Here is a 10,636-nt window from a genome sequence, read left to right on the forward strand (position 1 = left end):
CAACCTTAAATAGTGACGCACAAAGGCTATTACCACCGCTGAGTGGCTTAAGTAATCCTGTCAACAGCAATCGCCCATTTCCAAAGCCATGGTGAAACATCTCTGTGCTAATTTCTTTTGTTTTGTTTCCTAATTTTTTTTTTTTTTTTTTTTTTTTTTTTTTTTGCAGGTGGTGGGAAATAATCTTTGTCTTCTTTGGAGTAAACCTTCAACACCGGATTTTTTCTTTTAATTATGGATGTAAACCCCAATATCCCCATAATTTACATTGGGTCTCGACCAATTGCCTAATTATAAGAGGATATATTTAGGCTCTTATTTCATCCACACAAAAACTTGTGTAACAGGTAGTTGGAAACATCTGAGGCACCACTTTGATTCTGTTTTGGATGGTCATGTTTTTTCTCCTCCGTTTCCCCAGCATGTCTGCCACCATCCTCATGCACTGCTTCCAAGTGCCTGGGAGCCTTTATGAGCGTCCCTAAACCTAAAGAATCCAGAGGCGGGGCTCGGATGAACCCTCGAGATAAGCAAGTGAGCCGCTTCTCCCCTCTAAAGGATGTTTTCACGTGGGTGGCACTCGCTGGAATCCAGCGCTCGGGCAGCCCTGGGAGGACGCGCTCAGCTGCGTGGAGGTGACCGGCGGCGGCGCGGGCAGCCCGGAGGGGCGGGACGGGGCGGGGCAAGGCGGGGGCCGGGCCGGAGGAGGCGGGCTCCCGGGATCCGCGGTGTCCGGCAGTAGAGCTCGCTGCAGATCCGGGCTCTGACCATGCTTTGGCGCCGCGCGGCGCTGGCGGGGACGCGGCTGGTTTGGAGCAGGAGCGGCTCGGCAGGCTGGCTTGACAGGGCGGCGGGAGCTGCGGGAGCTGCGGCAGCTGCGGCCTCTGGGTACGGGGTCAGCGGGCAGGAGCGCCGCGGCGTGGTGCGCAGGCCTTGCGGGGGTCTGGAGAAAGCGGTGGGCGGAGGTGCCCCTTTGCCCCGGCGCCGGGTGGGCGAGGAGTACTAGCGCGTGGGCTCTGAGTCATAACACGCAGAGGCGCTCGAGGGATGGGCAGGGAAGGGTGCCCTCCGCGGCTGTGCTGACCTCAGGAGCCTGTGACTCTCGCGTTGAAAATACTTCATTCATGTTCGCTTAGGCCATCCCTCTGTGAATTGCTAGATAAAATGCAAGATGCCGCAATCAATTGGAATTTCTCTGAAAGAGCGAATGATTCTTAGTCCAAGTGTGTCCCAAATACTGCACTGGACATAGGAAAAACGGAACAGTTTTCTGGTGTTTGGTTACAATTCTAATTTGACCGGGCGTCCTGCATTCTTGTTTGCTAAACTTAGCCACCCTACTGCAGGAAGTGAAGGCGATGATTCCCGCTGAATGGCCAGAGCTTTTAGGATAGAGGCTGACTGATGGTGGTGCCGCCTGCGGCTAGACCGAGGACAGTGCTTTCCTTACACTTCCTCGTTTGGAATATCCGCGGCTTCGGGACCTGCAGTGGAAGGGACCTGCGGCTGTGCTGCCCACGCCCGCGCGGCTGGTGCCTGGCGGTCCTGCCGGCTCGCACTTCCGTGCCTGCCACTGCGCACTTGGCCGGAGAGTCTGTCTCGCTATCTACTTGATCTGGGAGCTTCTATCAGTTTTGCAAGATTCTAGGAATCTCAAGTTTAACTTTCCAGACCAAGCTAGAGACCCCTCCTGAAGGGCTAATCACAGGCTGTTAAGTGTTTGACAGCTCTTTGAGGCCCCCGCAGTGTTTTTTTCTGCGTATCCCTGGGGTCAATATAGCACTTTGCCTACTTAGCACACAGTAGGCGCTCCATAAATGTGGCATGACTAGGTGCTTCATCTGTGTTGAAATGAAATGTTTATTGTGCACTTACTTCCTCCGTGCATATTTCTATTCATAGTTCGCGACAGTTTTTACCAAGGTCAACTAGAAATTGAAGGGAAAGGGTGTCTTCCAGAAACTTTTATTTGGGTAATATTTCAGAATGCACCTCCTACCTCACTACCCAAGAAAACATTCTCTTGTGTTCTATTGGAGCTCCTTCAGTAGTAAATGCTGTAGTAGATGGTTTGGGTATGACAGTTTAAGTGCTGGACCTGAGATGAAAGGACTTGCTTTCTTAGTTGATAAACCAAATACAGCTTGCTGATTTATTCCACCAATGCTCTTCCTTAGGGCTAGGCCAGCGCTGCCTAACCTTTTCTGGTTTAGGCTTCAGGAACTCAACTTCCTTTTATCTTAAAGCTTCACCCTCCTCTCAGGTTGGCTGCAGTCTCCCTAGCTCGCTACCCCTAATTCCTTCCTGAGTTAAGCGCACAGGACTTTTTTTTGTTTGTTTTATAGCGTTCCTTGCTAATACTATTAGGAAGCAAGGAATAATAGATTGTAAACATTGGGTAGGTTATAATGTTATAATGTTTAATTCCTGTCTCTTACTCTTCTTTGTTATAACTGAACAAACTGATGTTTGCTGTAGCTTCCTCACTCTAGGTGTGCTGATATCATAATCGTTCCCCCTTATCCGTGGTGGACACGTTCCAAGACCCTCAGTGGATGCCTAAAACCTCGGATAGTACTGAACCCTATACATGCTATTTTCCTATACGTACTTGCCTATGATAAAGTTTAATTTATAAATTAGGCAGAGTAAGAGATTAACAACAATAATAAAAGAACAATCACTTTAATAACAAAATGCTCATTTCAAGGAATCCCTTGCTGAATCTTCTCATAGGCCCAGTGCTTTTTGGCATAACACATTGCTGTCAGTTGGAACACTTTTTCTGTTCTTGTCTCCACAAATTTAATACCTTTTCTGGCTTAACTAAGCACTTATACCTTGTGGCTGTAACTTGCAGTTTGAGGTGTGACATCAAAACTGCCATGAATTTTTTACTTCTTTACAACTGCACTGATAGAAGATCCGTTCTTACCATAGACCTTAGCAACCTCAGCATGTGATTTTTTTTTTCTTATTAGGTGGAGAACTTTCACCGTTTCACTTAAAGGAAGCACTTTAGGGCTTCTCTTTGACATACCTGAATTGCCCCCATCACTACTCTAGTGGTTTGGAGCCATTATTATTATTATTTAAGACAGAGTTTCACTCTTGTTGGAGCCATTATTAAGTCAAATAAGGGTTACTTGAACACAAGCATCACCACACTGTGACAGTCGATCTGGTCACCAAGACAGCTGTTGACTAAAGCGTGGGGAGCTTATACAGAGTCCATATGCTGGACAAAGGGAGGATTCATACCCTGGGTGGGAGGAAGCTAGATGGCTCAAGATTTCATCATGCTACTTAGAACTTAAAACTTACGAACTATTTTCTTCTGAAATTTTCCATGTAATGTTTTTGGACCACAGCTGACCTTGGATAACTGAAACCGTGGATAAGGGGGGACTACTGTGTAGGGCAGATGTTCATTATCCAAGGATAAGATGTACTGGAAAAAGCTATTAGAGTGGATTCACTTAAAATAAGACTAGTATTTCAGGCCAGGCGTAGTGGCTTACACCTGTAATCCCAGCACTTTGGGAGGCCGAGGTAAGTTGATCATATGAGGTCGGGAGTTTGAGACCAGCCTGGTCAACATGGTGAAACCCCATCTCTACCAAAAATACAAAAAATTAGCCAGGTGTGGTGGTACATACCTGTAGTCCCAGTGACTCGGGAGTCTGAGGCAGGAGAATTGTTTGAACCTGGGAAGCGGAGATTGCAGTGAGCCAAGATCACGCCACTGCACTCCAGGCTGGGTGACAGAGCAAGACTCCATCTCAGAAAGAAGACTAATATTTCATGCTATCCAGTTTAAAAAATTTTGCTTGGGACTTTTGCAAAAATTAAACAAAACATAAAAAGTAGCTTTACGTTTATATTTAAGAACATTTAAATTTTAAATGCACCCCCAATGAATGAATACAGTATTGATTTGAAGGCAGAATATTTGAGTTTTATAACATAATCACAAGGATAATAGTTTTTTAAATATTTGAAGTTTCAAAAATTCTCTTATTCTTTAGATATTCGAGTAATTCTCTTTTGAAACATCTATTATATGTCATAATCCTCTTGTAAGATTTGTAATTTTACTCTGCAGTTAGTTTGCATCATGGTGTTTGATATTGTTCCAACAGTGCGGTAGGGCCTGGTTGACCAAGAAAGATGAGTGGATGGGGAAGAAAAGGTTCCAGGGATAAAAAGATTTGATGATGATAAACTGGTTGAGTGTTTTTTTTAGTGATAATTTTCCTGACAATGAATGCTTCCTTTTACAAGCTCCCAATAGCTAGGTTTTGGATAATAAATACTGAGATAATGAGAGGTCCTGTATTCAGGAACTAATAGTAGTAATGTTAAACATTATTGAGCATTTACTATGTGGAAGGCACTTATCTGCTTTCTGTGTATGAATTCATTTAATCTTCACAAAATCCTTTGAGACGTGCCAGTCATTATTGTTTCCACTTTGCAGACTAGGAAATTTGGAGCTATGGCCCATTGCGGTTGAGATACCGTAGCTTCCTCAAAAATCTTTGAAGATTCCCTGCTTCACAGTGTGTTCATAGAGTTTTGGCATGTTTTACCAAGAAAATAGAAACTATATTTTTAAACCAGTGGTCAGGTCATATGGCATAGGATGGAATATTTGAAATTTGCCAGTTATAAATAAGAGTGTGTCAAGCTTTAAACACAGTAAATATGATTTTATCAAATAATTAAGGGTGTTGGGAAGCTAGTTACATAAGCACACAGGCCTTTTTGGTTTTAGTGAAACAAATACTTTGTATATTGACATTTTGTACTGATAATAGTAAAATTTTTTTCTATTTTGTAAGTTTGGCTATATTTGTTTATGAGATTGATTTTTTTCAAATAGAACTCGTGATAAATTATCCTTAATGCTTAATAAACTACATTGTTCTCTTAAATTCCTTTTAGGATGGAGAGCAACACATCATCATCTTTGGAGAATTTAGCGACGGCGCCTGTGAACCAGATCCAAGTGAGTGATGTGGGAGATGACTGAAAAACTTTCCTCCATAGAAAAAGAATTGTCCCTTATATATTTAATATGCTTATTCAATATCCAAACTTGAGATAGTTTAGCAAATGAATGAAGAGATTAATATTTATTTTAAAATCTGCTATGAAAATCATCCTTGTGACTAAGAAGTCCTAGATCATTTTGGTAATTAAAATGTATGAGATTTATTCTTAATGAAGTCTTCACTCCCTCTAAGTTGGATAATGAGGTTGGCTGCTCCTTTTCATCATACCCACTTGAGGTCTAGTGTTGATACCAGTCAAGCTGCCCTTAGCTAGGGATCCTATTTGATTTTGGCCTGGGCAGCAGTTTAACAGTTTTCTTTGTTAGTACAGAACCTAGTGTGCAGTAGTTACTCCATAAACCATCCTCTCAGGGATAGGACTTCTTTTCCTCTTTCTTTTACTGAGAAGCTTCGTTAATTCTGCCTTAGAAAATCTCTCTTACATGTATGTTTTTCTTCCCTTGCAACCTACAAGACATATCCATTTTTTCTCTCTTGCTTACCACTCACTACTACCACAAACAAAAAAAAATGTCTGCCTTTAGTTGATTTGGCTAAACTCCTAGCTGTTGACTATAACTGTGAGGGAATTGCTTTTTGTTTGTTTGTTTTGTTTTGTTTCGAGGCAGCGTGTCGCTCTGTTGCCCAGGCCAGAGTGCAGTGGTGCAATCTCAGCTCACTGCAACCTCTGCCTCCTGGGTTCAAGCAATTCTCCTGCCTCAGCCTCCCTAGTAGCTGGGATTACAGGCATCCACCACCACACACAACTTATTTTTGTATTTTAGTAGAGATGGGGTTTCACCATGTTGGCCAGGCTGGTCTTGAACTCCTGATTTCAAGCAATCTACCTGCCTCAGCCTCCCAAAGTGCTGGGATTACAAGCATGAGCCACCATGCCTGGCCTGAATTGCCTCTTTTAAAGTAAAAATACAACATCATGGAATATACAGTAAGGGCGAGCTTGAGAAGAAGTGGGAAGAGAGTTCTAGAAACCCTAACACTGTCATCTTTAGTTTCAGCTCACTTTGGAATCTCTTCATCAGTGTCTAATATATGTCAGAGCCCTGGAAGCTCATCTCTCCCTACACGATGGTGTCAGTGTGTCTGTAACCTGAGGCAGCATGGTGGAGGGAAGAGCACTGGCTTTGGTGTTGTGACAAGGTTGAGTCAAATCCCAGTATTACGAACCACTCAGCCTTAGTTTTGTCCTCCATAAGATGGATTCATTAATACATCTCTGGTATGGCAGGCCCTCCCTAGGATGGACTTTTATACTAAATATTACTAGTAAACACAAGGGAATCATAAAAATAGACCAACTTGCAGACAGCTGGGCTAAAACTCAGGACCCTTCTGACACCCGAGGGTGGGTATAACTTCTGAAGCATGGGTCTTATACTTTCTGGTTTTTGGCCTTCACCTTGAAGGTACTGCTTATGATCCACCACAAAAGAACAGACTAGACAGGCTGGGCACAGTGGCTCATGTCTGTAATCCCAGCACTTTGGAAGGCCGAGGCAGGTAGATTGCTTGAGCCTAGGAGTTCAACACCAGCTTGGGCAACATGGCGAAACCCTGTCTCTACAAAAAATATCGAGGTGTGGTGACACATGTCTGTAGTCCCAGACACTTGGCAGGCTGAGGTGGGAGAATCATCTGAGCTCAGGAGGTTAAGGCTGCAGTGAGCTGAGATCGCACCCTTGTACTCCAGCCTGGACGACAGAGTAAGACTCTGTCTCAAAAAAAAAAAAAAAAAGAAACCTAGACAAATGTCTGGGTGCTGAATCTATCCATTCAAAATCTTTTGAAGGTCCCAGGCATTCATATGTTTAGAAACAAAAAACAAAAATAAAAACTTCATAGGCTGCGTGGATGCATAGCAGAATCTCATAGCCATTGTGGTAAAGGCCTGGAAGGTAGTTTTCAAACCAGGCTGATATCGTAATTATATGGAGAAGTTTTTTAAACATACATTTTTCAACTTCTACCTCAAACTCATTGAATCAGCATTTCTGGAAGTAGCTTTTCCTGAATTAAGAGTATGAGAATACCTTATCAAGAGAGTAATGACAGCTTTTGTACTATAAAGGTATATAGGAAAGGATAGAAGTAGAGGGGTAAGCCTTACATTTTAAGAAGAAATCATATACCATTCCTTACCATTGAAAGTTATAGAATAGAAGGTAAGGAGTTAACTCCTGAATACCTACTGAATATTTGAAAAGAAGTATAATGTTTTGGGGCTGGGCGCGGTGGCTCACACCTGTAATCCCAGCACTTTGGGAGGCTGAGGCGGGTGGATCACCTGAGGTCAGGAGTTTGAGACGAGCCTGGCCAACATGGTGAAACCCCGTCTCTACTAAAAAACAAAAATTAACTGGCCGTGGTGGCAGGTGCCTATAATCCTAACTACTCGGGAGGCTGAGGCATGAGAATCGCTTGAACCTGGGAGGCGCAGGTTGCTGAGATCCCACCACTGCACTCCAGCCTGGGGGACACAGTGAGACTTTGTCTCAAAAAAAAGAAATGTACAATGTTTTGGTTTGTTTGTTTGTTTGTTTGTTTGTTTTGAGACAGAGTCCACTTACTGTGTTCCTCAGGCTGGAGAATCACTGGAACCACCTCCCTGGTTCAAGTGATTCTCCTGCCTCAGCCTTCTGAGTAGCTGGGATTACAGGGATGTGCCACCATGCCCGGCAACTTTTGTGTTTTTAGTAGAGATGGAGTTTCACCATTTTGGCCAGGCTGGTCTCGAACTCCTTACCTCAAGTGATCTGCCCGCCTCAGCCTCCCACAGTGCTGGGATTACAGGTATGAGCCACGGTACCCGGCTGGAAAAGGAGTATAATGGAGATTAAATATCTGGACTGTAGAGCCAGATTTGCCTGGGTCTAATCCCAGCTCTTCCACCTATTAGCTGAGAACCATGAACAAATTGTTGATCTTCCTCTGCACCTCACTTTCCTCAACTGTGAAGTGGGGACAATAATAGGACCTACCTCAGGATTGTAGTGAGGTTTAAATAACCCAGTGAAGATAAAGTGTTGAGAATAGTACCTGGCACACAGAAATGGTTGCTGTATATGAATTGGCTGCGATTATTATTTATTGTTATTGCTCTATGCCAGGCACTTTTTGTTATATCTTTTTTCCTAATAACATTGCTCTGAAATGAAAAATATCCTCAATCTGCAGATGAGAAAAAATAGATGATGCTTAGTTTGAGCCCAGAATCATGAGAGACCAAAATCCATACCCTTTCCATTATATCTTAATGTCTTTCTAAATGGTAATGTCTAGAATTAAAATGATTTTTTGTGGTTTTATTTCAGGAAACAATTTCTGATAATTGTGTGGTGATTTTCTCAAAAACATCCTGTTCTTACTGTACAATGGCAAAAAAGCTTTTCCATGACATGAATGTTAACTATAAAGTGGTGGAACTGGACCTGCTTGAATATGGAAACCAGTTCCAAGATGCTCTTTACAAAATGACTGGTGAAAGAACTGTGAGTATATCCTCTGTGGTGCTGTTCCTCTTTAATAGGTTGTAAACTAGATCACCCAGAGCCTAGAACCTTGTGTTAGGAAAATGAGCCAGACATTCTCTGAGGATAGATAAAGCAGCTGCAGATCTAGGAACCAGATTCTTAGAATAGGAAACAGCAGAGTTGATTTATTTTATTTTTATTCTGTGTGTGTGTTTTGACTGGAGTTGATGAGTAGTGTTATTATGAGTGCTTGTCTATGGATCTTTGAGTTCCTCTTGGAGCTCTTGGCAAGATGAAAGTATTCTTCCTCCCTTTACCTGGGCAATACAGGGGTTGGTGTTCAATTACTTTTCTAATAGGAGTGCTTTAGTGCTCCATGTTTTTAGATTCTTGAAATTTGGATTTTTCCATAATATGCATAATCAGAAAAATGTACAGTGTTGCCACTTTCAAGTTTATTGAACGTTTATAGTGCACTCTTTCCCTTCAGTAAACAAATGTAAGAAATAACTAAATATTACTAGTTTATCTGCTTTAGTTTATCTAAAGCTTTAGTAATCAGGAAGAAAGGTTTTAGAATCAGCTTGTTTTGGATTTGAATCCCAGTCTGTCAGGTACCATCATTGTGATTTTGTGCAAGTTCCTGTGCCTCATTTTCCTCCAAAACAGGGCTAAAAATAATACCTACCTTAAAGGGTAAAGATTTTAAGATTTAATTTGTGAAAGAGCTTTGTGGTGCCAGGCTCATAAAAGTACCCAGAGTTCAAATGTCTCGTTATTATGTGAAATGATCTTAGTTCTGATACTAGAGTAAAGCCTAATTCTTCTTTTGTTTGTCCAACAGGTTCCAAGAATATTTGTCAATGGTACTTTTATTGGAGGTGCAACTGACACTCATAGGCTTCACAAAGAAGGAAAATTGCTCCCACTAGTTCATCAGTGTTATTTAAAAAAAAGTAAGAGGAAAGAATTTCAGTGATGTTTATACTAATAAGTTTGCTAGTACAGTGTCAGTTATTTAAAGTGGTAATGCCCGATAATGTCTTTTAAATGTTTGGGGATGTTTTAAATACATGCATTGTCTTCACGAAGAAGATGTAAAAATAATGAACAATAAATTGCGGTGGAAACCTCTTCTTCCCACTTGCCAATTCTTGAGAAAAAGGGATGGTATTAAAAAAATGAAAGGTTGGAGTTGTATCAAGATAAGAATGTATTTTATTAGGAATTTAGATATGAATTTTACAACCAAGAGCTAGAAGGTAAGCATTTGGAATTCTTTATTTCCTTTTCAGGAGTTAACTCTTTATCTCACATAGTTTTTAAGTGGTAAGGACTGATACGTGATTTCTCTTTAAAATTTAAGGCTTTTGCTGATACGCTTGTGAACTAGGCAGGAATATCTTATACGATATTGTGAAAAGCCTTCACACTTTGTACTTGTAGAGTAATAGAAGTATATTAAATTTTTAGCATGGAATGAAATTTATCTTAGAGAAACTAAATTACTCATTTAATGACTTAATAGTTCATTAAGTCATTAATGACTTAATAGTTCATTAAGTCATTAATGACTTAATAGTTCATTAAGTCATTAATGACTTAATAGTTCATTTGTCATTAAAACTATACCTATGGGCAGAAATTAAAAGGAGAAGATTTCGGCATTGTATGAGGATGAACTTTTAAAACAGTATAGAAATGTACTTTAGTTGGCATGGGATGGTGGCTCACACCTGTGATTCTAGCACTTAGAGAGGCCAAGGCGCAAGGATCGCCTGAGCTCAGGTGTTCGAGATCAGCTTGGTCTACATAGCAAGACCCCCATATTCACAACAAATAAACAAAAATTAGCCTGGTGTGATGGCACATGCCTGGAGTCCTAGCTACTCAGGAGGCTGAGGCAGGAGGATCTCTTGAGCCCAGGAGTTTGAGGTTTTATATATATATATATAAATTTTGAGGTTTTTTATATATATATTTTTGGAAAGTAGAACTCTCCACCTCACAATTTAACTCAAGTACATTTCATATATATATATATACACACACACACACACACACACACACACACACACACATTTTATA

General features: G+C 41.4%; 1 protein-coding gene across 5 annotated transcripts in view; it reads left to right on the forward strand.

Moving 5' to 3' along the window:
- Nucleotides 1–10,636, forward strand: part of GLRX2 (glutaredoxin 2) — a 20,790-nt gene continuing 10,154 nt past the window's right edge. Inside the window, exons 1-5 of one of the 5 annotated variants that reach the window (XM_063709952.1) lie at nucleotides 1–91; nucleotides 422–635; nucleotides 4,948–5,011; nucleotides 8,390–8,566; nucleotides 9,393–9,504. In XM_063709952.1, coding sequence (XP_063566022.1) covers nucleotides 472–635; nucleotides 4,948–5,011; nucleotides 8,390–8,566; nucleotides 9,393–9,504 — 517 coding nt within the window. In that variant the 5' untranslated portion in view covers nucleotides 1–91; nucleotides 422–471. Of the gene's footprint in view, nucleotides 636–688; nucleotides 923–4,947; nucleotides 5,012–8,389; nucleotides 8,567–9,392; nucleotides 9,686–10,636 lie in introns of those variants that run through there. The other 4 variants (XM_055378297.2, XM_063709953.1, XM_004028076.4 and 1 more) reach the window with 4 other exon arrangements.

The sequence above is a fragment of the Gorilla gorilla genome, chromosome 1, assembly GCF_029281585.2.
Source record: "Gorilla gorilla gorilla isolate KB3781 chromosome 1, NHGRI_mGorGor1-v2.1_pri, whole genome shotgun sequence".
Lineage (NCBI taxonomy): Eukaryota > Metazoa > Chordata > Mammalia > Primates > Hominidae > Gorilla > Gorilla gorilla.